This window comes from Peromyscus eremicus, chromosome 2, assembly GCF_949786415.1.
Source record: "Peromyscus eremicus chromosome 2, PerEre_H2_v1, whole genome shotgun sequence".
NCBI lineage: Eukaryota > Metazoa > Chordata > Mammalia > Rodentia > Cricetidae > Peromyscus > Peromyscus eremicus.
In genome coordinates, this window is record NC_081417.1 from 158,268,649 (window position 1) to 158,294,004 (window position 25,356).

A 25,356-nucleotide genomic window follows, 5' to 3' on the forward strand; every position below is an offset into this window, starting at 1 on the left:
CATGCACTGCCTGGGATAAAGTACAGTCAAAAGTAGAGAAACAGATTCCCTGACGCTCCTCACCAAAGGAAAGCCCCTCTCTGGGAAAATTCCAAAAGACTGAGACTGTGTGACCGACAGAGCGTGACTGGGAGGCAGGGGCCATGGTAACCCTTCTATGCCCTGCCTTGTCCACGTGACTAAGCAGGAGGACGAAACAAAAGCTGAACGTGCCCTGAGAAGTTTGCTTTATGCTGTCGGCTTTCTTTTAAAAAATAAAAATGCAGAGGCCCTGGAGGAGGCTGCAGTTAGGAGCCGTCTGTCCTGGTCCCAGTGGTACCAGGTTAGTGGTGAAGAGAGGTGGAGACACCCCCAGAGTCAGCTGCCAGGCTTGGGGCCCCTAGAGAGGTAGTGTGATGAGGGCTAGCTGCAGCCTGCCCCCTAGTGCTGGGAATTGGCCACATACACTCCAGGAAGAGGCTGTGAGCTGCAGTCATCCCCCCAGGAGCAGACAGAGCACCCTATCTACTAGATCAGAGACACCTGTGGCCCTGTGAGGGCAGAACAGATCTCAGTGGGGAAAGGGGAGCCCAGGTCTTTAGATGGGGTGTGTGTGTGTGACATGGCAGTGTCTGTATCTGTCTCTCCTTTGTATATAGGGAGAGGCTGAGGGCAATGGGAATGCAGAGGACAGGGCTGTCAGGCACTGAGGAGGTAGAAGCTGCCTGAGGAAGGACCAGACGTCAGCTAGATGCACAGAGGGATGACGGGATTCCAGAGGAGGCAGGCTGCCCAGTGCAATCCCAGGACTGTGTCTACTCTTCCTGCCTGGCCCACTCACCAGGAGTCTGCATCCTTCTCTCCACCAACTCGGGCCCCTCTTCCTACAGAAACCGGTCCCAGGTCCACCGGCCAGTCTGCGCACACCACACTGCTTCTTCAACGTGCAGCCTCTCCCTGTCTTACTCTGCGTAGTAGACACTGACGAGTAACTGAGGGAGACCTCAGAGTTTCCCTCCTGTCTGGGTTTCGAGGCATCTCCAAAGCAGAGGTCCGAGTTCTGCCTTGTTTTTGTGTCCAGGCACCATAATTACACAGAACCAGTGGGCCCAGGAAGCAGGGCAGAATTTCATCCTCCCTTCTCTGGGGCCTGACTCTGGTACCAGGCTCGGGACAGCTGGGGCACACTGAGCGGGTGACAGAAAGTTCGATAGAGACTGAGACCAGGGTGCGCCTGTCATCCCAGAAAGGCCTCGTAATCCATGTACCAAACCAGCTGTCCGGAAAGAGGCAGCACGCCGGAGATGGGCCACTTCTTGGGCTCATGGCCCACCCGGCTCACCAGCATGGTGATCTCACGCTTTGTCCTCCCCATGACCAGGACAGCTACCTTCTTGGCACGGTTGATGAGGGGCAGGCTGAGGCTCATGCGCTGGTATGGCCTGAAAGGGCTCTCCGTCAGCACCACCAGCTGATCTCCATCCAGGCCCGTGGGTGACTGTGGGAACAGGGAGGCTGTGTGCCCATCAGTGCCCATGCCCAGCAGCACCAGGTCAAAGCTGCTGTTGGCCACCAGGGCTGAGATGTCGCTGGCATAGGTCTGGGCCCCCTGGTCCTCTTCAGCACAAAGCCGCTGGTGCAGGTGCACCGGCATGGGGTGAATGTTGTAGTAGGGCACCCTAACGTGCTGCAGCAGGTGAGCCTGCAGGCTCTGGAAGTTGGACTCTGGATCTGAGAGAGGGACGCAGCGCTCATCAACCAGCCAAAGGTGTGTGTGGGCCCAGGGGAAGCTGTAATGCCCTGTGGCCAGCTGCTGGAAGAGGGCTATGGGGCTGGAACCCCCTGACAGTGCCAGGTGGAACTTGCCAAAGCGTCGTACGGACTGCACTGCGGTGGCTTCAATGTCACCGGCTAGCTTAGAGATCAGCTCCTCCGGCCAGGCAGTGATCAGTGGGCTCTCTCTGTACTGGGCCCTGAGGACCTGGAAGTCACTGGGCTTTGGGACTGACCCCAGCTCTGGCATCAACACCTCTAGCTGCTGCTGGGAGAAGGACAGCTGACCACCACTGAACTCAAAATCCAGCAGATGGCCATTCTCCGCTCCCCCGGGGTAAAGGCGTGGAACTTCGAGGGCCAGACTGTCCAGTAAGGGGGTCCAGAAGACCCAGGAGGCCAACAGATTCTCTGTGGTGATGAAGGACTCCTTTTGGCAGTGGAAGATGTGAGACAAGAGGGTGGAGTAGGCATCTTGCTCCCGCACAGGTTTATAGGCAAAGTAATCAGACAGAGGACGACCAAAAAGGCGGAGCCCAGGCTGGCCCTGCACCTCCGTCCAGCTCTGAGTGGGGACGTAGGGCTTGAACAGGTTCTGGCTGACCAGGATGGTGGGGTGGCCCAGCTCGCCATGTCCAATGTAGAAGATAATCTGCTGGGGCAGGCACCGGCTCTGCGCGGACGCCCAGTGTCTCTCGCTCTGGGTGCAGTACGCCCGGTTCTTAAACAAGATCCGAACGTAGCCCACTCTTTCGTCCAAGGCCTTGCCAGACATCAAGAGGAAAGGGACGCCCTCCCAGCGCAGGTTGTCGATGTGGACAAGGACACCTAAGGTGGAGAAAGAACAGACAGCCACACCGCAGCCTGCCAGCTGGCTCTGCAGCCACCCTGCACCCCGGGCCCCGCTCAGCCCGGCCCGCTGTGCCTTCTGCTGCTTCTTCTTCCCAGGCAGGGATGGAAACAGCGAGCAAGGTGAACTCTATGGCCATAACAGCAGCACTCTGAGGTCCCTCTGAGAGACCTGGTCTAACTGGGTTTGGAGTCTGCCATGGAAGGATCTCGTGGGGCAAAAGGGGTAGGAGGCATGTTGGATCCTGATGGATAAGGGCAGTGTCCCGAGGCAGCGTCTCTTTGTGTGAAGACCCCAGAATGCCAAAACCAAGCCAAGCATGAGTGGAAGCCAGGTGGGTGGGGGTAGGAGTCTATGGAGTAGGAGGAATGTGTGCATGTGTGTGCGAGCCACAGTCACAGACGCCAGGCGCTGACAAACTACACACCAGTTCAAGCCTAGCTGAGATGCTGCCTTTTCACCCTGTATCCTCACCAACGAGGACAAGAACTGCACCTGCCTGTGGTGTGTGAGGACGGACTGAGAGGAGGTTCACACGCTGCCCAGCACATCAAATGGCCTTTATATGCAGGGCTGTTCACAGTCATGGTCTCTACCTGCTAGGATCCAGCTGCTCTCCCCAAAGGCTTCTGGAACTTTCCAGGTGGATCTAGCAACTATCTGCTGGCCAATGTGGTGTCTGTCCACAGGGACATTCCTTGGCTGTGGCTGGACTGAGGTTTGCCATATTATGGAAGACATATACACAGCCCACGAAGGTGGCACCTATCTCAAACCCACAGGCATGCCCTCAGGAGACCTTTCTGGAACTGAATGGAGGCTGCTGTAGGTGACCTGCAGCTTTAAAATGGCAGAAGGCCTAGGGGGTGGTGATCACAATGTACTGAGCCCTCTTGTAAAGATTCTTTGGAGTCCAAGCTACCACGCTCCATAGGGCACTGGCTGGAACAGCTGCTTCCAGCTGCCGGAGGCCCCACAGCTGCCGGCTCTGGTGCCTACCTGCAAAGGTTGGTGTCAGGCTCTGGAAACCGTCTGGCTTCTGCAGCTCTTGACGCACCTGCCCACTATAGGCCTGGTACTGGCCCAGGATGGCACTGGTCTTCTGCAGCCCCCGCAGGGCCTGGAAGGTCTGGAGCTTATGCTGCAGCACGGCGGCCGAGCTGCTGATGTTCTGGGGCAGCTCCATGGCCACCAGCGTGAGGATCTCCGTCAGGTGGTTCTGCAGTGTGTCACGGATGACGCCGTACTCCTCATAGAAACTGGCTCGGCCTGAGCGACAGGGGGGCTGTCAGAAGGGTCCCCGAGGCGGTAAGACACTACCCATCACTTGTCCCGGCATCCTTATCCTTCATCCAGAGAACCCATGACAAGGAGGGTCACTGCAGACCTCGACATGAGACAGGAAAGGGGACGTTGGGGCAGCCCCCCTCCATCAACATCTAGAGAAGGGATCATCCCACTGGGCCTGTTCAGGAGTTGTCTTGGGAAGGTTCTAGTCTCAGGGCTAGGCAGAAACATCTGCGGAGCTTGGCTGGCCTCCTTGCCTGCCCTCCTTCCCTGGGCACTGGCCGGGCGGGGGTGGGAGGAGAGGGAGGGGGTAACCTAGCCAGGGCGAGAGGAGGGAGGATGGCTGAGAAAGGACTAGGTGTTGACGCTGACAGCCTCCTCCTACTGTGAGCTGCTTAGATGTGTATCCAACCACTGGACAGAACCACACACACACACACACACACACACACACACACACACACACACACGCACGCACGTGCACACACACATGCACGCGCGCGCACACGCGCGCGCGCACACACACACGCACATGCACGCACACACACATGCACGCACGCACACACGCACGCCCCACTGCAAGAGCACACTTAGCCAGGGTACACGGAAATGGGAAGGAGAGAAAGGGGGAAGGAGAGAAAGGAAATAAAACTGTGAGCTGTGACAGAGGGTCATGGGAGGCTCCTCTGAGAAGAGAGCATTTCAGGTACAGGAACCCTGATGTGCACAGCCCTGGGGCAGGAGAGATGGGGCCTGCTGGGGCTGGACAGAGAAGTAGCAAGGAGACAGTGGAGACGAGGCTGGAGGGGAGTTGAGGTCCTGTGGGATGAGGTAATGAATGGTACAGTGCTCTGGACTCCAAGGGAAGCCCCTGGATGGCTCCATTGGAGCAGCCCTGAGGTACACCGAGAGCAGGGCCCTGGCCTGCTGTGTGGCGAGGCTGTGGAGGCCGGAAGAGATGGAAGGGGTGGCCAGGGTCCCGCTAGAGCAGTGGCCGAGGAGCCAGAGTCATTTCTGCCTGGAATTGACTGGACTTGCCACAGAAGAGGACAGTGTGAGTGAAGGGAGAGGGGAGGAGGCAAAGCAGATCCTCAACCTGGGCCTGAGCAACAGGGTGGCCGGTGGTAACACTCACAGAGTGGGAGGGCAGGACAGGGACAAGGGGAAGGAAACCATGCACGTGTCTCATGTGTCGGCATCCAGGTGGAGACAGACGGCTGGCTGACAGGTGGGAAGGGCCACAGTGAAGGTCAGGGGTCGTGCCTAGAACACGGAGCCCAAAGCTTGCCACCTGTGACCTGGTACAGCACCGAACACCTGACAAATGTCACTCTTGTACCACAAAGTCCCCACGAGGCAAGTACATACTTACCCCTGCTCTACATGGGAAGAGATCATGTGACCGGGCTAGGGGAGCCCTCCTTCCTAGACTAAGGTATGTGAGTTCTGATTACCCCTGACTTCAACACAGACACAAGCATCGAAGCACAGGGTTCAGATCTACCGCTACCCCCATCACAGCCTTGGGTGTCCCAGCTTGCCAACACCCAGTCCATCACCACCTCACTCACAGAGCAAACCTGAAAGCCTGGCACAGAGCGCAACCGCTTACCAAATGCTTTGCCGCACACACTGCTGTGCAGCTAACTGATTCCTATGTATTCTGAGCACCGAGGGGCGTGGGCCTCCAATACTGCAGGCCTGCCTTCTCCAGCCCACTCGATGCTGGCCATTCATGTCTGCACGTGAGGCCCACGGTGCGGGCTTGCTGCTTAAGGTACTGCCACTTTCACACAGTAGGCAGCAGAAGGAACGAATGCCCACACATCCTGGCACACACGTCCTGGCACACACGTCCTGGCACAGGACATCACAAGGAGACAGAACTGCTTGGATCAAGTAGGAACTTATTTGAGGAGGGTACAGGGGCTGAAAAGATGGGTCAGTAGTTAAGAGTACCTCCTGCTCTTACAGAGGACCAGAGTTCAGTTCCTGAAGTCTACATCGGTCAGCTCACAACTGCCTGTGACTCCAGCTCCAGGGGATCTGACACCCTCTTCTGGCCTCTGAGGGTACCAGCACACACATGTGCTAACAAAGATGTGAGTGCAAACACATGCACACACACAAAGAAAAGCAAAGTCATAATAAATAAACAAATAGGCCAGAAACTGGCCCGCATGAACAGGATTTCAGTTAGTAACCATCATTGAAGTTGGCAATTCAGTAGGGGTGGTTACAGATCAGAAGGCGCCGGGGGAGTCGGAGTAGAAAAGAGCCCTGAGCGCGCAGAGGGAGGCAGGCTGACGAGGTGAAAGGATGGCTGGGGGAGCTTGGCAGCAGAGCCTCACCTAGCCCACATGTGGCCCTGGGCTCCAACCGCAGCACCACAAAAAAAGAAACAGGCAAAACAAAAGCTGCTGTAAGTGTGTGGCTCCTCACTGAAGTTTAACAAGCATTCTTTAAGGACACAGACACACATGACAGGAGTAAAGAGAACCAGGCATGGCTGAGACGACCCAGTCAGCCACGTTCCCGTCCTGTGCACATGAAGCTCTCAGATCAGAGTCCTATCACCCGAATAAGAAGCTGGGTGTGGTGGTGCACATCTGCAACCCCAGCCCTGAGGAGGTGGAGACAGGGGAGCCCCAGTAATAGCTGGCTGGTCACAAAGAGACCCTAAGTCAAAGTAAACAATGTGGAGAATGATTGAGGAAGACACCTGGCCCCCCACACGCACACATCTGTACACACACATACATACAAAAGTGCACAAACGTACACACCGAAGTAAGCACGCTCAAAATTGGGAACAACAGAGGGTAGGAAACAGGACAGAGTCCAAGGAGACACACACAGAGCTCTTCAGGTGCTTTAATAACTGCAGAGGGGGTGAGGATGACCATGGGCAGAGGTGTCTGCAAACAAGGCTGACGACCGGAACCCGCAGGCCCCACAGATGGAAAGAGGAACCGGCTCCCACCGGTTATCATCCGACCTCCACTGTGTGCCATGGCGTGCACACGCCCATACATGCACATCAATAATAATAAGTGCACTAAAGGGTTTTTGATGGAAAAAACTGGAAGGCACTTGGATGTGGCGCAGTGGTAGAATGTTTATTTATTATGCTCGAGACTCTGGGCTCATTGGGGGGGGGATAAAAAAATTTGAATTAAAACCTGTTTGCATTTCTTATTACATAGTTATATTCACCTTGCATGTGTTTTCTAAGCATTATTTTTCCTGGAATCTAGTTAATATTTAATCCAAACAGATAAAAGGGAGGCAAGCCTGGCTTAGACTTGTGAAGCTGAGCATGTTCTGAGCAGGCACCCTAAGTCTTCAGAACCTGCCCTGCTGGAGAGACATGGTGGCATAGAAATAATAAAATGTAAAAGGCAGTTGGGGGCTAGAGAGATGGGTCAGTGGTTAAGAGTACTTGCCACTTTTCCAGAAGAACTGAGTTCGGTTCCCAACACCCTCAACTACCTGAACTCCAGCTCCAGGGGATTTGATGCCCTCTTCTGGGCTCCAAAGGTACTGCACTGACATACAAACACACACACACACACACACACACACACACACACACACACTGACATACAAACACACACACACACACACACACACACACACACAAACAATTAAAAGCAAAAATAGAGACAAGCAGTGGTGGCCCACACCTTTAATTCCAGCACTTGGAAGGCAAACTTCTGTGATCTTGAGGCCAGCCTGGTCAACATAGTGAGTTCCAGGACAGCCAGTGCTACATAGTGATACCCTGTCTCAAAAAAATAAAAATAAAATAAAAAGAGTCCTTTAAAAAGATATACATTTTTAAAAATGGTAGGGAGCTGGAGATGGCTCACTGTTTGTTGTTCTTACAGAGGACCAGGATTCAGTTCCCAGCACCCACATGGTGGCTCACACCATCCCTAATTCCAGTTTCAGGGAATCTTACACCCTCTTCTGACACCCACAGGCAACAGGCACTGGTGTGATGCACAGGAATATATTCAAGCAAGATGCTTATACACATGAAATAGAAACAAATACTTTTTTAAAAAAAGTAGTTGGCATTTTATGAGAAAGGTGCAAGGACACCATTTAAAACCTGCTGATTCTGAAGAGCGCAGACGTGACATCTGGTGGTCATCCCTGAAAGGTCACTGGAGGTACAAGGTGAGGCAACAATGTACTCCACCGAGCCTGAGATTCGAACCTGGCTAATTATAGCCACAGGAAGAAGCTGGGTGCTGGCTCAGCCTGGCACCCTCGATGGCAAATCCAGCTTCAGGGATACTCAAACATGAAAACCCATACCTGATAAAAATCAATGAATTAGAGCAGATTTAAGCAAAGAGAGGACGGTTACGGCTTTAAGAACAGATGAATTTTTGACGGAGAGAGAGCACCAGAGTCCTTAAAAGCCCGCTATCTGCTTACTATTCATTAATTTCCTAAATCCCCGAGTGGCCCCTTTCCTATTTTTATCCACCGGCTTCTTGATTCTGGGGAGATTGTATGCCTGGGGTTTACTACCTGCTGAGTGGAAGAGAGCTGTCTTTATTTCTTCATTTCAGGCTCGGGGTGTGTGCCTGTGTTTAGCACAACCCGTGGATTTCTGGTCTTTGCTCTCAACCTGGTCAGCTATGAAGGACCAGGGCTGTGGCCTGGGCCACATGTGAAGGAAAAAGAGACTGTGCAGGGGCTCAGCTGCTGAGCGGCAGGTGGGAAGCCAGGCGCTGGCGCTCCCATGGGACTCAAGGTGCTGACTTAGTCCAGGAACTGCCAGTTGTCAGGAACCCAATTTTTTCCCTAAAGGGGGTCTGTACTGGCTTTGCACATCCTTTCCCAGGTTAAAGGTTGCCAGCTAAAATCTATATTATTGGAAAGAGAAGGTGCAAGCAGTATGGCCAACTCAAAGAAAGCCCCTGTGAACTCAGCTCCTGACTGTGCGAGTCCAGGGTGGATCACGGCTTTGCCCTCTGGCATCCTGTCGGTCTAAGGAATGGAAGACAGCTGGAAACTGCCTCCCATCTCTGGCCAGGTGACTCCGCTGTAGAAATATACTGGAGGGGAAACAGTTAATGATCACAAACGTTCTGGAAGTAGAGACTGGCTGCACAATATTGCAAAGTACTAAAACACACTGAGTCACAAACTTTAAGTTGTGAATTTTACAGAATGTGAATTTGATCTCAGAAAAAAATTTCAGAAAGTACTATTTAAAATAGCAAAACCTGGAAACAGCCAAAATGCCTACGTATAGAACTTATACTGCATATTCTGTGATATAAATAGAACAGAACAAAAATATAGAGCTGTTAAAAATATATTATGCAGATTGTCAATATATGGAAATGGAGGTGGGGGCTAAGTAAGAAAGGACAAGTATTACAGACCAATTACAGGTTGTTACATACTAAGCCAACGTTGGCTGGGATAGGCATCTTAAGACTGTTCCTCTCCTGGTAAACTTGGAGAGCATCTCTATTTGTTAAGTACATCCATGGACGTTACCTAGTTTAAAGCCAAAAATCACCCAGAGAACACTACCGTGGCTTTCAGCACTACAAACGTTGAGCTGAGGGTCATGTCCCCAGAAATGAACCAGTAACCCCCTTCCATAGCTTCGGTGCTGTGCGAGAGCTGGGTTTCCCAGCAAAAATAGATTATTTTAATGAAACAAAGGAAAAACTACTAAAAGCCAGCTGCAGTCCCTCCCAATGTCTTCAGGGATCGCTAAAAATAAGGCCGGTGAGGGCAGAGCAGAAACTGTCTGAAGGCTGGCTGCTCCTCCCCTCCTCCCGGGGCCTCGCTCTGGGCACGAGGCTGCAGCTACCGCAGCTCAGCCTGCAGACAGTGCGGCAGATGGGTCGGAAGGGACACTGCTCTGCTGAGCAAGTGCCCAGCGCCACCCTATGTCACATGGTGGAAGGAGCAGGACAGCTGGTGCTGCCCGCCAGGACCCTGGCTGTTTCTGTGCCCTGGTGAGAGGCACAGGGCAGTCACTCTAACTCATACATCACACTCCTTTCCCTGGGGCCTGGACAGAGACACTGCCCAGCACGGACAGCCTCGGGAAGTGTGCCCCCCACCCCCACCCCTTCCAAAGGCTTCTGTGCAGAGGGAAACTGGGTTAGTACAGAGTGCCTCTGAGTACAAGGTAGTGAGGAAAGCCAACTCCTGAGGCCTGGGCACTGAGAGGATGCGGAACACAACGGAACCTCTGTCATTAAAGACCTGATTCCTCTGCACAGCCATTTGGAGTCACTGCTACATTGCAGCAGGTGACCTAACCAAGGTCACACCCATAGCCCATGCTGCTGCATCAGGAGACCCCACGGAGGGCCCTAGGGCGTATGTGACTTGGGGCAGGGCCTCCTGTGGGTTGAACCCAGGTCAGACACTGCGGGGTTACTACTGGCTTGATGGATGGTTCTTGCTTCCTCATCCAGGGTGCCCCAGCCTGTGCAGCAGCCTCTGCAGCAAGCTCCACTGAGCCAGAGGCTGCGGCAGAAACCCAGAAGGAGGGAGAGAGGGAGCTGTGGAACTGCTGCCACCCAGGTGGATGGGGGTGGGAGAAAGAGCCAAGTGACCTTGCAGTTCAAAAGTCCCTTTCCCATGGCTGCTGCAAAGCAGGGGAGGGGCAGGGGAACAACAGGCCTGGATAGGAGCCCCTCCCCTACCAGAACGCAGGGTACAGTTTAGACTCCCCCAGCATCTACTCCTAGGAAGGAGTAAGGAATGAGTGGTATGGCAGGGGGAGGGGAGGGGATGGCAGTGGACTGGGAATGCCTTGTGACCTTGGTCTTTTTGCTTAAAATTCAAACTGAAGGGCTCAGAATTAAGCCTCGGAAACATTCAGCCCACACTGAGGCCATCAGGAGCATCACTCTTCTGAGCCCACCACTGTCACCCAGATGTTGGCACTTGGGCAGATCTACAGTTCCTGTCCGGAAGGTAGGAGAGGGGGACCGTGCCTGGGTCACCAGAGCTTCTGTAGATGCCTCCTTAGGACCGTGTAAGACTTGTCCTCCCAGCACTCACGTGTGTCATTCTATTGCCAAAGTGGCCCATGACAGAGCCCTCCTCCTGGGCTTGGGGCTTGGTAGCAGAATTTCCCATTATTGCTGTACCTAGACCAGAAAGACCCAGCAGAGCAGCAGTCCCGCTGGCCAGTGCAACAAAAACAGATTCTAGAAGAGGGAAGTGGCAGCATGTGTCTGTAATCCCAGCACTTGGGAGCCTGAGGCAGGAGGATTTCTATGAGTTCAAGGCCAGCCTGAGCTATATTGTAAGATGGAGGCCAGCCTAGGCTACCTTGAGAGACACTGTCTTAAAGGAAACAAAGCAGTTGTTGAAAGGAAGCACACCCGGCTAGCTGGCCAGTCCCACACAACAGCCCTGGGAACAAGGGGGAGCCTGGCCGCTTGGCGTCCCACTGAGTGGGAGAGTATTGTGCTGGAGGCTCAGGCGCAGTTAAGTCCACCTGCTACAGCAGCCTTGTAGCCAGAGCCCATGACCGTTCCCTGGGCACAGCCACCGGGTACCAGCTGCTGCTCAGACCCACACTCTCACTGTTACAGGCTCAACTCAGCAAGTCCACCTGCCCAGGCATCCACCTGCCCAGGCATCCACCTGCCCAGGCATCCACCTGCCTTTCTGCCTGTTCCTTGGCTTCCATTTTCTAAGTTTCAAAGGCACCTTTGCCATAGCCTGCCTGGCCCCTGTCTCCACAGAGACCCTGCAAAGAGTCCATAGTGGGTGTGCAGTACATGGAGGACATGGGCAGGAGAGGGGCAGAATGTAGAGGTGAGAGGACCAGAGCCAGCTCTACCCACGGGACTCTTCCACGCCCCGTGGTGAGCACAGGGAAGACGCCAGGCAGAGGGAGCAAGACCCTGCCTCCCAGCTGCGGCAGGACCAGACCAAGTCCAGACAGCAGAAACTGCTGGTTGGCTCCAGAGTGGTCACTGCACCTCCACTGGACCCATGCTCTCAGTACCAGATCTGCAGCTCAGCTCTGCAGACGAAGCAAGGACAGGTGCAGCACACACTCCTGCTTGGACATCAGACACCTGAAAGGGCTCTGGAGACGTCCTGAGACCCAGGTGAAGTCACCATAGGGGGCTGTACCTCTTCTCTGCTGTGATCCTGGAGGAGGGAGACCCAGTGCCTCCTGATGGAGAGATGCCTGTCTAGGCCTGGCTGGGAAGCTCTGTCTAGCCTCCTGCCCCTCATTCCTCACCTGCCTACCACAGTCTGCCTGTGGCCTCCACACTGGAGTTTCTCACCCCCACCCCAGCCTCCCAGAGGCTGGATCTCGTCTGAGAACCTACCACCCAGCCCAGAGCTTCCAGCACTAACTACACACACCAAGAGCGAGGAGAGAAGCCAGAGTTACTGAGGGGAAGAGAAAGACAAAGCAAAATGGACAGACGGAAGAGAGGAAGGACAGACCTCTAGCTAGCTGCTCTTTGGTCCAGGAGCTTGGAGCTCTCTCCTCTAGTCAGGTCACATTTTGGGGTATGAGGGGGGTGGCCCCAGGAAATTCCTGCAGCTGCAGAAGGTAGGTATACAGCTGTGTGGGGTGGTGGCACTGTGTAGTGGTGCCAAGTGTGAGAGCCAGGGCCACAGTGCTGGCCTAGAAACAGACCAAGGCCCCTGGACAGAGTACCATAGCACTTCCTGTAGAGAAGGCCAGTAATTGTCCCCACCTCATATGCTTCTGGGGAGACAGTTAGCTTTTTAAATTATTATTGTTACAGTTATTAGAGGATGATGATGTAAGAACCAATGTTGTAAATTTTAGTAACAGGGCTGGAGAGATTTTAAACCCTGGGCTTAGTGGTTAAAAACACTTATGCTCTTGCAGAGGATCTGCATTCAATTCTCAGCACCCACATGGTGACACACAACTGTCTGTGACTCCAGTCCTGGGGATCCAGCGTCCTCTTCTGACCTCCCTGGACACTAGGCATGCATGTGGTGCACATACACTTTCAGGCAAAACACTAATACACATGAAATAATGAAATAAAGATAAAAATAGTTTTAATTATAATAACAGGACTAGAAACTTGGCTTGGTGAGTAGATGTGCTTGCCACCCCAAGCCTGATGATCTGAGTTCAATATCTAGGAGCCACATGGTAGTAAAGAACTGACTCCAAAGATTGTCCTCTAACCTCCACAAGATCACATGACACATGTGTGCACACACATGCACACACAAGCACAGCACTTCTAAAAGTGTTGTAATAACATGGCAGAATGCTCAAAGTAACCTTATCTGTCATCACCTGCAAAACCTACTCTTGCCAGAGATGTAACAGTGACACACTGAGGTCACCACGCTAGGGACAGAGACAAGTGTAATACGCTGTCTCCCGACCCTGGACTGGCACCATTCATTCAGTACTCTGTAAGACAGGTGGCCTCCTGGCATCTACAATCACATGAGAGAGACAGCGAGGCCAGCACAGGACAAGAGCAGCCCCACAGAGAGCAATGGAAGTCTGTGGCTTCCGGAGGGAGTGACCGCAAAGGCCTCTCATAGGAAGAGCAAGGTGCTAGAGGTCACTTGAGAGGGAGAAGGGCACAGGAGAGGCTGCCATGTCCCAGGCGGTGGCATCACTCACACAAGTACAAACCCTCACAACTGCAATGATCCACATCACACTAGTGTAAAACCCACATTAGTGGAGTATGGGAGTGTGGCAGCACACACCTGGAGTCCCAGCACCAGAGAGGCAGAGGCTGGAGGATCACAAGTTCAAGGTCATTCCTGGCTATGTAGTAATTTTGAGGCCAGCCTGGGCTATGAAACCCTGTCTCAAAAAACACCATACATGCATACATACAGACACAGACACACACATGAAAACATGCCTGGCGTAACCTCCTCCAGCACTGACTTCTTGTCAGCTGTTTCAAGTGTCTGCACCAGGTGCCTGTCACTGGACCAAATGCCTCCTATGGCATCAGTGACAACTTGGGCTTTGCCGCCAGGCACCCTGCAGGTCAGCTCTGTAAAGAGTGCAGCAGGAGCTTACACACCAACAGGACTCCTCCCTCCGAGCTGAGCTGGCCATGGTGCAAAGGCCTGGCTGGCACTCCAGACTGCAGCCTGGAGCGCCACCGAAGCCCAGGCAGGCAAGGCTGAGGAGCCGAGGGGCGCCAGACCCACGGGGCACCAGACCCACGTACCTTTTGCATCCACGGTCTCCTTCATGATGATCTCCACGCGCTCCACGTGGTGCCTGTTCCAGAGGCCATCCAAGGCCTTACGGTTCTGATCTCGGAAGGGCAGGATCTGAGCCACGGCCTGTCGGGGAGGAAGACTGGTCATCCCAGGTTCTTGGGTGAAGGAAGAACCCTGGCTCCCGAGCTCCAGACCTCTTCGCTTAAGGGAGAAACCGTCTGTGGGCACCAGGTCCTAGACCTCAGGTCTCACAGCTCAATGGAGATACTTAAAACTAAATGGCTTAAACAGTTTCCAGCCACGAAAGAACATGTTTAAAATTGACTGTCTTCCTGTGGCCAGTGGTAGAATGCTGGCCTCGCATGCCTGAGACCCCACGTTCAATCTGCAGTACAAAGAGGAAAGAAAAGGAAAGAAAAGGGGAAAAAAATGAACCCTATCTTTTTTTTTTTTTTTTTTTAAAGATTTATTTATTTATTTATTTATTTATTATGTATACAATGTTCTGCCTGCACACATCCCTGCAGGCCAGAAGAGGGCACTAGATCTCATTACAGATGGTTGTGAGCCACCATGTGGTTGCTGGGAATTGAACTCAGAACCTCTGGAAGAGCAGCCAGTGCTCTTAACCTCTGAGCCATCTCTCCAGCCCGAACCCTATCTTTTAAGACTATCAACTTTAATAAAAATAGTTTAATGACAAAATTGTAACATGAAAAACTTTAAACCGTATACATTTAAGAATATTCCTTTTCATTTCCAGGGCACTGATCCCTTATCAAGACTGGCCCTGGTCTGGGGAGCACAGTTTGAGGCTATTACCATGACAGGCGCAGAGGGTCAGACGGGAAGGGAGGCACGTGCCTGTGAGCTGGTTCCCTGCCCAGTATGTGGCCCAGTATGTGGCCCAGCTCAGCAGTCTGGGTACCAGAGGGCAGAGGCACAGTGCACTCTGTGCTGGGAATGCTAGCCCTTGATGAGCCCAGAGTTCTGAGGCCTGTGCAGAGTGAACTGGCCGCTGACCTGTACCTTCTAGATAGCTCCCAGCTCCTGTTTCTAGGCTTCACTGAACCACTTGGATTCAGGGGTCCACTCCCTCACTCAGTTCTAAGTTGTTATCATCCTTTTGCCTCAAGACAGAATTCAAGATGACCAAGATTTTTATTTTTAAAAGGCAGATGGGTGAGGGATTTAAAAAGCTAATTCTAATTCCCACAGCATTTCCAAATGAAAAACAGATCCAGATATCAGAGTCCCTGGACCACTTCTGTGGAGAAGGCAGGTCAACATGGGGAGATCAGGATGTACACCCTCTCTGGAAAGCCAAGACAAGGAGATAGAAAATGGTCCTTCCTGCTATTCACTGGTCTCTCCTGCTTCCACATCTCCTGTCTGCCTTCAGGAAGACCACAGATCCTGAGGGTTCCCAACACTCTCTAGCCCAATTCTACATTTGGTAGTAAGTCCTTGATGATAGATCCATGGTACCCCACACGGCACAGGCATGACGGACTCCAAGCTGCAGCTCACCTGCTTGCCCAGGTAATGGTCTACCCGATACATCTCCTCTTCCTGGAAAAAGCTTCCAAGTTCTGAAGCCAGCTGCTGGGCTGAGAGGTGGTCATGGCCAAAGGGTTTTTCAAGAACAACCCGCAGCCAGGCACCTGGGCGTGGTCGGCAGCTGCTGTTGATGTTGCGGGCAATGTCTGCATAGGCAAAGGGTGGCACAGAGAAGTAGAAGATCCTGCCAGCTTCCCAGAGCCCATCCTGCCGGACCTGGGTCTCAATGTCCTTGTTCAGGGTCTGATAGTCCTCGGCTGTCTTCAGTTGGCGGTATTGGCTCAGCTGTAGAAACTGACCCTTGAGTTCATCACAGCGACTGGGTGCCAAGTCCTTGGGGCAGGAGAGGGATTCCAAGGCCTTGTCTATGAGCTTCTGGCCCTGCTCGGGGGCTGTCAGGGCAGCCCCATGGAAGCTGAAACTGTGGCCCTTCCCAGCCTCATCCAGGTAGAGCTGAAACAGTCCCTGCCACAGGTACTTCTTAGCTAGGTCCCCGGTTGCTCCCAGCAGGATTATGGAAACATGTCCCTTGAATTCCTGGGCATGCAGGCAGCCCAGAAGGGCTAAGCACATTGCCGCTATGAGCATCTTCCAACCGTCTGGGTGCCTGGGAAGAAGAGACAAGGAAGGAGGAAGTATCAGACATGGCTCAGGAGGTTATGATGTGGAAGAAACACAGCTAGAGCATCAGACATTTCCTGTCTGGCAAGACAGAGCCACATGTTTCTTGGGGAAATGTTATAGTCACTCAGCATTCCCCTCCCCTGAGCAGACTGGCTTCTGTGCCAGGAAGTCGGTGTGTAGGGAGCTTGCTTTGTAAGCAGGAATTGGGCCCGGGAGAGTCCTAGGCCATTTGATGGATCCAGGGCATTCTGCTGCTAGGAGCACCAAAGAGCGGCACAAATCACCAGCGAGGCCCACAGTGCTGAGAGAGGAGTGGGCCACTTCACGGCCACAGCTAGCCTCAGCCATGAGCACAGGCTAGCTGGACAGCAGGGGAAGCCTAACCCAGGAACAGCAGCAGGTGCCCTTCAGCCAGTGGCCACCTTCTCTCACCCATCGCCCAGCCTTTTCCCATGTCTACTGGACTCCACACACAAAATCACAACTAATAGAGGGTGTGGGGGCCAGCAACGTGGTTCAGTGTGAAAATACACCTGCCCCCAACCTGACAACCTGAGTATAATCCCTGGGACCCACATGGTGGGAGGAGAGAATCAGCTCCTACAAGCTGTCCTCTGAGCTCCTCCATGTATACATGCACGCACATGTGCACACGCACAGATAAATGTGATGGAGAAAGCACAGACTTGGGGGTGGAGTGTGGGTGGCTCAGTAGCAAACTGTTCAGTATAACGAGGACACTGGGTCCCGTTCCCAACACAGGAAGGAAAAAACAGGAAAGTACTTGGTGGCACACGCCTTTAATCCCAGCACTCTGGAGGCAGAGGCAGGTGGATCTCTGAGTTCAACACCAGCCTAGTCTACAGAGCGAGTTCCAGGACAGCCAGGACCACACTGAGAAACTCTGTCTGAAAAACAAATAAACAAACAAACCCAACACAAAAATAAAACCAAAAACCATCACAACAACAATTAAACAGGCTTGTGCAGCCTAGTGCCTGAGTATCAACCCAGCTCTGCTCCTAGCCTGGCGACACCCCGTTTCCTCTGAAATGGGTGCTATAGTGATGCCTCCATCACAGGCTTGTTGCAAGAATAAAAAGACTTCACATTCACACGATGCTTAGGCAGTACCTGCTGCCTCTCAGCCACTGTTTTCAGGAAAGCTGATGTTATAAAATGATATTCACAGGTGCCAATCACAAAACCAAACGTTCTCAGTCTGATCTCACTGGATCCAGACCAGGGCCCTGACGACCCACACAGGACAGTTTAACTACAGTCCCCTTGCACATGGGAAGGCTGAAGTGCTGTGGAATGAAGTTTCCACAGTGACAGAGTGGCAGCTGGGTCCTGGCAATCGCTTGGCCTTCCACAGGCAAACATGCCTGCCTGGCTAGCTTTGCCATTCCGACGTGTGGCAGCTGGTACATCTGAGAGGCAAAGGTCTGAGGCAAGTCACAGGACCTGAGTATTTACTGGGCTGGTTCTCTGTTCTAGCCCAGGGTTGTGTTTCTATCACTATAGTCCTCCAGCTCTCCATGAAGCCCGGCTTTGGGAAAGGGCCAAAGGAATGGAGAGGGCAGGAACCACAGCTAAGGGAAGTAAAGGTGGAAATAGGGGCAGGATGGAGGTGGAAGGTGAAGAGGGAACTACAGAAACTGGCGGAACACCGTTCATAAACCAGACAGCATGACCAGAATAAATATGACCACACGGATGGGAAAGGGGGTTAGAGAGATCATGGAGCTTACCAGGCCCCACAGAGTTGACCAGCCTACCAGCACTGTTCTGTTGGGATTAAACTTGCCTGTCTGTTTGACTGTTGCTGTTACTGTTATTGTATGAAACAGGGTCTTACTCGGTAGCCCGGGCTGGCCTCACACTCATGGCAATCCTCCTGCCTCAGCCTTTGAAGTACTGGAATTGCAGGTGTGAGCCATGCACCCGCTTTGACCTGGTCCTAGCCTTTCTTCTTCATCTCTCTGGGGACCCACCACCAAGATGGCTCTGGTGACACCCAAGTAGGACAAAGGCCCCCAAACAGTGTCTGTGCCAGCATCCAGAGGACACACCACACCTCCATCCATTCAAAGGACCTGAGAGGCCCCAGGTCCTCTCCTGCCCACCCTCTATCTCTGTTCTCAAATACACAGATGGACTCCAGGGCATTCCGTTCTCCTCTGCTTCCCAATTCCCGTCCTTGGCACCTGAGCCTTTCTTTCTCGCTGGCACCAGCTCTGCCCCGGGGGAGGAAAAGCTGCAAGGTCAGTGCAGGAGAAATCCGAAGCCCAGAGAACAGCCTGGAGAAGGAGGAGGAGCCAGCTGGCAAGCTGCATCCCAAACTCCTGACCCGGCCCTGGGAGCCAGGGCTCGGGATGTGCTGGTACAGAAAGAAGCTGGGAGTCTCACGGGGCTGTCAGGTGGGGGACCCCAAGGCCATCTCTCTAAGGACGAGGTTGGATGGCACCTGACGCACACTGCCTTCTGGTCCTCTACCACACCGTTTTCCTTGGACAACATGTGTGTTCTGGACCTAGTGCCCAACTCAACCAGTCTTCTCTCTTGCATTCCCAGAACTCTTGAAGCAAGCAGCACTGGGAATTTCAACAGAACTGTTTACAGTGTGATTACTAAACACCTACCATAACTACTCTTTCTGAAGTCAGCGTGGGTGGCACACATTTTTCTAACTTTCTTTTTATTTATTCTTTGTGTCTTTCACATCATGCCTCCCAATCCCACCAATCTCCCTCCCACCCCCCACTTCCAGAATAAAACAAAATTTTGAGAAATATTTTTTCTTTATCAGTAAACCCCTTTATCCATACATTTTTACATGCAAGCATTTATCACAAAGAATCATTGGTCTGGTTCAAGGCCCCTGGTCTCTGCTACACCATCAATGCCAGACCCTCACTGGGACTTTCCCTGGACACCCTGTTGCTGCCCTGTGTCATAGAGATCCTGCAGCCTTGGGTCCACGGGATCAACCCCACCCCCATCCCTCACCCTCATGCTCCAGCTGATCACAGATAGGGTGGATGTTGGGGTGGGTCAACACAGAGAACAGCCTGGAGAAGGAGGTTCTGGGCCTGGGTAGTTGCAGGGTTGGTCAGCCTGCCAGCTCTTCCCCTGTCTTCACCACTGGGGTAAGCTCTCCAGCATTGCCCTGGCTAGTTCACCCTTTGCAGTGAGGAGCAAGGGGCGGGGCCAGTTCTCCCACTTTCACATCCTCAGGGTTGGTTCTCCCACATCCACACCTCCTGGGCCAGCTCTACTGTGTTGCCCAGCCATGGCATAGGGGCCACTCTCCTGAGTGCTGCAGCTGGTGAGGGGCAGGGACAACTCTCCCACTCTTATGACCTCAGGGCCAGCTCTTCCACCTGCCTCAGGCACTGATGGGTGGGGAGTAGAGGACATCTCTCCTCTGCCCATGCTGCCACATGACAGATGAATAATGGGGACAGCTCTCCCATGCTCACAACTCTGGGGCTGACTCACTCACAGGTCCACCAACAGGGTCAGCTCTACTGTGCTGCCCAAGTGAGGTGCAGGGCCTGCTCTCCTGAGTGTTGCAGCTGGTTGGGGGCAGGGACAGGTCTCCTGCTCTTAGGATCTCAGGGCCAGCTCTCCCATCTGTCTCAAGTGTTGATGCAGGGAGGGGAGAATGTGTTACTTGTTTTTCATTATGATCCTGTTTTTTAACCTTAACAGCATAGCTCAAACTGTGCTGTGTGCTTGAGTTCCCTGGGGAACTATTTAAAATGCAGATTCTGATGGAGAAGATAAAGGAGAGGCCAAAGCTGATGGCTGGGCCCAAGGAGCATACTTCGAGCTGCCAGGTTCCAGAGCACTGAGCACAGAAGGCATCAGCGTCAAAACATACATGCCTGGGGCTGGAGAGTCAACTCAGTGGCTAAAAGCACAAGTTGCTCCCAGAGTTAGATTCCCAACACCCACATGGCAGCTCACAACTGTTTGTAACTCCAGTCCCAGGGGATCCAATGCCCTCTTCTGGCCTCTGTAGATACCAAGCATGCATATAGTGCATGCAAAACACCCATACACACCAAGGGAAAAAATAAAGCATGCACACGCCGGCCTGGCCTCCTGCTTCCATCACCAGGTCAGAACAATCCTGCTGGAGCTTCCCTCCAACGCTTTAGTTCCCTTCTCCTGGTCATAAATGGCTCCGAGTAAGCCCTGTGTTGACTGTGGTAGCCAACATGAACGAGCTGACTTCGCTGTGCTGGCCCCACTGGTTCTGACGTGATTCTCATAAGACAGCTGTGTTGTAGGTTGTTGTTTGTTTTTGCTCTTTTCTGGGGGGGGGCCGCCACCCCGCTCCCAAACAAATCACACACAGAGGCTTATTCTTAATAAGCCTTAGCTCAGCTTGTTTCTCGTCAGCTTTCCTTAACTTATCCCATCTGCCTTTTGCCTCTGGGCTTTTCCCGTTCTCTTACTTCTGTAAATCTTACTCTTACTCTGTGGCTTGCTGTGTAGCTGGGTGGCAGGCCCCTAATGTCTTCCTCCTTCTCAATCTCTCTTCCCAGATTTCTCCTTCTATTTTTTTCTCTCTGCCTGCCTGTCCCACCTGTCCCTTCTCCTGCCTCGCTATTGACTGTTCAGCTCTTTATTAGACCATCAGGTGCATTAGACAGGCACAGTAACCCAGCTTCACAGAGTTAAATAAATGCAACATAAACAAAAGTAACACACCTAAAAATAATATTCCCCAACACAGTTGAGGAGACTAGGAGGAGGAATAAATTATGAAGCTATAAAGCTCTTGTCACCGTGCTAAACCCTCTTTCTTGGTCAATCATGACCCGGGGGGGGGGGGGGTGAGGGAGTCCGAAGCACTGGGCTTAACCCTCCTTCTACAGGACCTTTGGAAAATAGTTAATCCATTTGGGTCCTGACTTCTTCATCTATAAAACATGGCAGAAACCAGGCACGGTGGCTCATGCCTATGATCTTAGCACTTGGGAGGTTGAAACAAGAGAGTCAAAAGTTCAAGCCAGCTTGGGCTACAAATGGAGTCTGAGGTCAGTCTGGATAACTTAGACCCTGTCTCAAAATTAAGAATGAGAAAAGGGCTGAAGATCCCAGTCAGTGGCAGAGCATTTGTCTATCGTGAGTGAGGCCTGGGTCCAGTCTCCAGTACATTAAAAAAAAAAATCCTGATAGATTCTGCTGACCTGAAAGAGGGAAGCGTTGTAAAGATGAGTAGAGATGAGGTATGTGACCCAAACCAAAGCAAAACAAAAACATGCACAACCATGTATGAGGTCACATGCCTGTCATCCCAGCAGTCAGAACGCTAAGGCAAAATTACTAAAAGTTCAAGCCCAGCCTTGGCTACATAGTAAGACTGTCTCCAAACCAAAAAACAAACAATTACACTCTCTCTCTCTCTGTCTCTCTGTCTCTCTGTCTCTCTCTCTCTCTCTCTCTCTCTCTCTCTCTCTCTCTCTCTCTCTCTCTCCCCCTTCCTCCCACCCTCTCTTTCTTCCTCTCTCTCATTCCCCACCCCCAGGTGGATGAGATGGCTCAGTGGGTAAAGGCACTTCTTGCTACTGAGCAGCATGGTGACCCAATTGCAGTCCCTGGAACCGCATGGTAGAAGGAAATTTGACTCCATGAATTTGTTCCCTGACCCCCACATGCATACCATGGCAAGTAAATGGGTATGCATGCATGTAACACACACTAAATAAGAGTAATAAAAAGTTTTTTTAATGAATACTAGACAAATATTAACTAATTAGACGACTCAAATAGGCCAGGTATGGCAATGTGCCCCTGTAACCCAGCACTTGGGAGGTGAAATTAGGGAGGTCAGAAATTCAGAGTCAGCTTCAAATATAAGTAGTTGGAGGCCCTGTCTGGGAGGGGGGGGGGAAGAGATTTAAATATAAAGTGATCTCCCACCCTAGAGTGGCACAACACCATTGCTGAGATACTGACCATTCCTCTGGGCTACAGAGCCAACCCCACCAAGCACTCTGGTGAGCAAAGCCTGTGACCAATCTCACAGCCAGCTTAGCCTGTAGTGGGTAGCCATTCCAGCTTTGATCTGGAAGTTCCAACCCCCATTGAGGCTTCAGTAACTGTCACACCTACAAGGCAGAGCCAAGGGAGGACCCTGAAGACCCGAGATCTGGATATGCCAGCTCTCTTGGTTCCTGGACCCTGGATGCTGGAGGTAGACCGAGCAGAGTTCTCCAGAGAACACCGCCGGACTGTGCCACACCTTTTCCAGACCCTGTAAGCTATCCCTTCATTTGTAAGTTACGCCACTAAATAAACCTCCCTTTTAACTACGTGGAGTGGCCTTAATAATTTCACCAATATCAGCCTCCCAGGATGAGGACAGTGAGAGCTGAGCTCGGCTCTCCGCCCTGCGGCTGCACCTCCCGCTGCTGCAGAGGCTACCTTTGAGGGGTTTCGCACTGACTGAGAGGAAGGGGCTATGAAATAATCTACCAGAGCTGTACACACGATGCTGGATGTTGGTCAAGAGGCAGGAAACCAAACGCCCACTTAGGAATTTTCTTCTCCCTTGCTTTCTTCTTTGTCTAATTAAGCGATCAGTCAGGAAACCATTGCTAAACAGACCGAGAAGCTGGAGAGAAGGACAGAGACGTCAACATGGACACTGGAAACCATCGTTCTCAGACATACTCTTACCCTCATCCTCCATAACCACACAACCTTGAAGAGGGCATTTAATCTGGCAAGGCCTCAGCTTCCTTGCCTGGGAAGTAAACTAAGTATGTCCAGGTAGTTTACTGGCCCTTGGTCCCACGCTTTCCAGGGAGGTCCCCACCCCACTATCAAGGAGACGCCACCACCTATCTATATAGGCAGGGAAGTGCTAGGGGAGACAGAGACCTCTGTGGGTCACAGGGCCAAGAAATATAAAGCCAAGTCTACAACCTGGTCTACAGAGTGAGTTCCAGGACAGCCAGGGATACACAGAGAAAGCCTGTCTCAGAAAACCAAACAAGCTAGAAAGAGTGTGGAGGATACAATTTCATATATAACAAATTGTGTTCAAGACACAGCTGGAACAGGACCTGGTGACTCAAGCCTACAATCTCAGCCCTTGGGAGTCAGGAGGATTGTGAGTTCAGGGTTAGCCTGGGCTACAGAGCAACCCCAAATCAAAAGAAAGAAAAGCAAGGAAAAATAAGAGAGGACAGAGGCTGGAGAGAAGGCTCAGAAGTTTAGAGCATTTGCTGCTCTTGCAGAGGGCCCATTCCCAGCACCCACACGGTGGCTCACAACCATCCTTAACTCCAGTTCCAGGGAAACCTACACCAAGCATCACATGGTGCTCATATGAACATGCAGGCAAAATACTCTAACACACAAAATAAAATAAGTAAAAAAGAGGTGGAGTCAGCAAGCAGGAAGACAGGTGGGCCTTCTCTGGGTGACAATGCACTGCTCTGACAGGCTCAATTTAGAATTAGGACTGAGTGTGCACACAAGGATCTTATTTCAACACCCTTGGCTCTCCAACTCCCAACGAAGAAAGGCCCTGCTAACATTCCAAAAGGTGAAAGACTGACTTGGCCAGCCATGGTCAAGTTCCATCTTCCATTTACTCTCACAGGAAAGGGGGACATGGCCAGCCAGCCTACAGCTGTCCCTGCCCGGGTCAGCAGAGAAAGAAGCATGGGGCTGGTGCTGCTGGCTAGCCACAGCAGTGAGAGGGAAAATCAGGGGTCATTCCCTACACACACACACACACACACACACACACACACACACACACACACACCCTTTCCGAGCTCCCACAGATGCCTTGACAAAGCTGACTCCTGGGGGTAGGGCTAGAAGAAGGGATGTTCCTCAAATCACGGCCCAGAAATCTGGACTTTTTAAAAGAACTGGGAAGGAAGCAAGAATTGAAATGAAAGAACATTTATAAAACCATCCCTACCAGCCAAAGGTCCCCTCTAGTTCTGAGGTCCGATGTCAGACTCACCAGTGCAGGCAAACAAGAGTGTCAATCAACCTTGATCTGCATTTGGTCCTCTGCGGCCAATCTGGAGACCTGGGCTTCCAGACCAAGCTCTTCTCTACACTCAAAGAGCCCTTTCCAAAGCCCCTTTATACCTGTTTGCAAGATTTGATTGCTAAATTTCCGGGTATTTTCCCGGCTGGTTGTCAAGCATAGCCATTACCAAATCAAAGTTATATGAATGAATAACCAACTGAATTCTATTAAGAACAAGGTCAATATGCCTCCTACATAGTAGCTGTTCAAAGTTGACCAGCCAGTTGCTATCTGTGTGGCCAAGCCCGTATTTCCAGTTTGGACTCTCCCACCTCACCTCTAGAGTGGTCAATCAACCCACACTCTGATCCTCTGGTTACATTAGTTGAATGCTGACTAGGCTTAACCACATCAAAATCCAACTGGTTTATTTACCCCAAATCTAGCTTCTTCCCTACCCTCCTTTCCCCACCTCTCCCCTCCCCTCCTCTCCCCTTCCCTTCTCTCCTTCCCTTCAGGTTTGTGTTTCTTTGTTTTTGAGACAAAGCATCTCTACGTAGCCCAGGCTGGCCTCCACTTGCCATCCTCCAGCCTCATCCTCCCTGGCACTGGGATAACAGGCATGTACCACCACACCTCTCAACCTGCTTCAAATGCAGTTCCCACAAGCCCCGGTAAACGTACACATGTTCAGATCATAAACCTTAGGGGTGTCTGGTCTGTTGGAAAACACTAGTGTCGACCTTCAGGTTATATTTGGGGGCAGCTATAGGTCCCTGTCACCAGGCCTGATAACCTGAGTTCAGCTCACAGGATGGAAGGAGAGATCCAACTCCAGTACCTGCCGTTCGACCTCCACATGTATGCACACGTATGCACACACAAACACAATAAAAGTTACTGAGGTCTGGAGTACAGTGCTCCTCACCGTCTTTGTCTGTTCTGCTATCACCTCCGCCTGGTTTACAACAGAAGGCCCTTCCTCCCCTCTTACAGCTTCCTCTGGCCCCTGCAGAGTTGAGTCGGCCCAGGGGCCAGAGGGACCCTCCCAGGG

At 52.3% G+C, this 25,356-nt stretch overlaps 1 protein-coding gene across 2 annotated transcripts; it reads right to left on the reverse strand.

Moving 5' to 3' along the window:
- Positions 1 to 593: 593 nt before the first annotated feature.
- On the reverse strand, positions 594 to 24,409 carry H6pd (hexose-6-phosphate dehydrogenase/glucose 1-dehydrogenase). 2 transcript variants are annotated; one of them, XM_059255409.1, is made up of 5 exons: positions 24,291 to 24,409; positions 15,632 to 16,268; positions 14,107 to 14,224; positions 3,602 to 3,871; positions 594 to 2,580 (listed from the first exon to the last, which is right to left on the reverse strand). In XM_059255409.1, the coding sequence occupies exons 2-5, from the start codon at positions 16,247 to 16,249 to the stop codon at positions 1,217 to 1,219; spliced, it is 2,370 nt and encodes a 789-aa protein (XP_059111392.1). In that variant the 5' UTR covers positions 16,250 to 16,268; positions 24,291 to 24,409; the 3' UTR covers positions 594 to 1,216. The 2 variants fall into 2 exon arrangements, with proteins under 2 accessions (XP_059111392.1, XP_059111391.1); XM_059255408.1 differs by lacking the exon at positions 24,291 to 24,409 and adding an exon at positions 22,262 to 22,381.
- Positions 24,410 to 25,356: the final 947 nt, after the last annotated feature.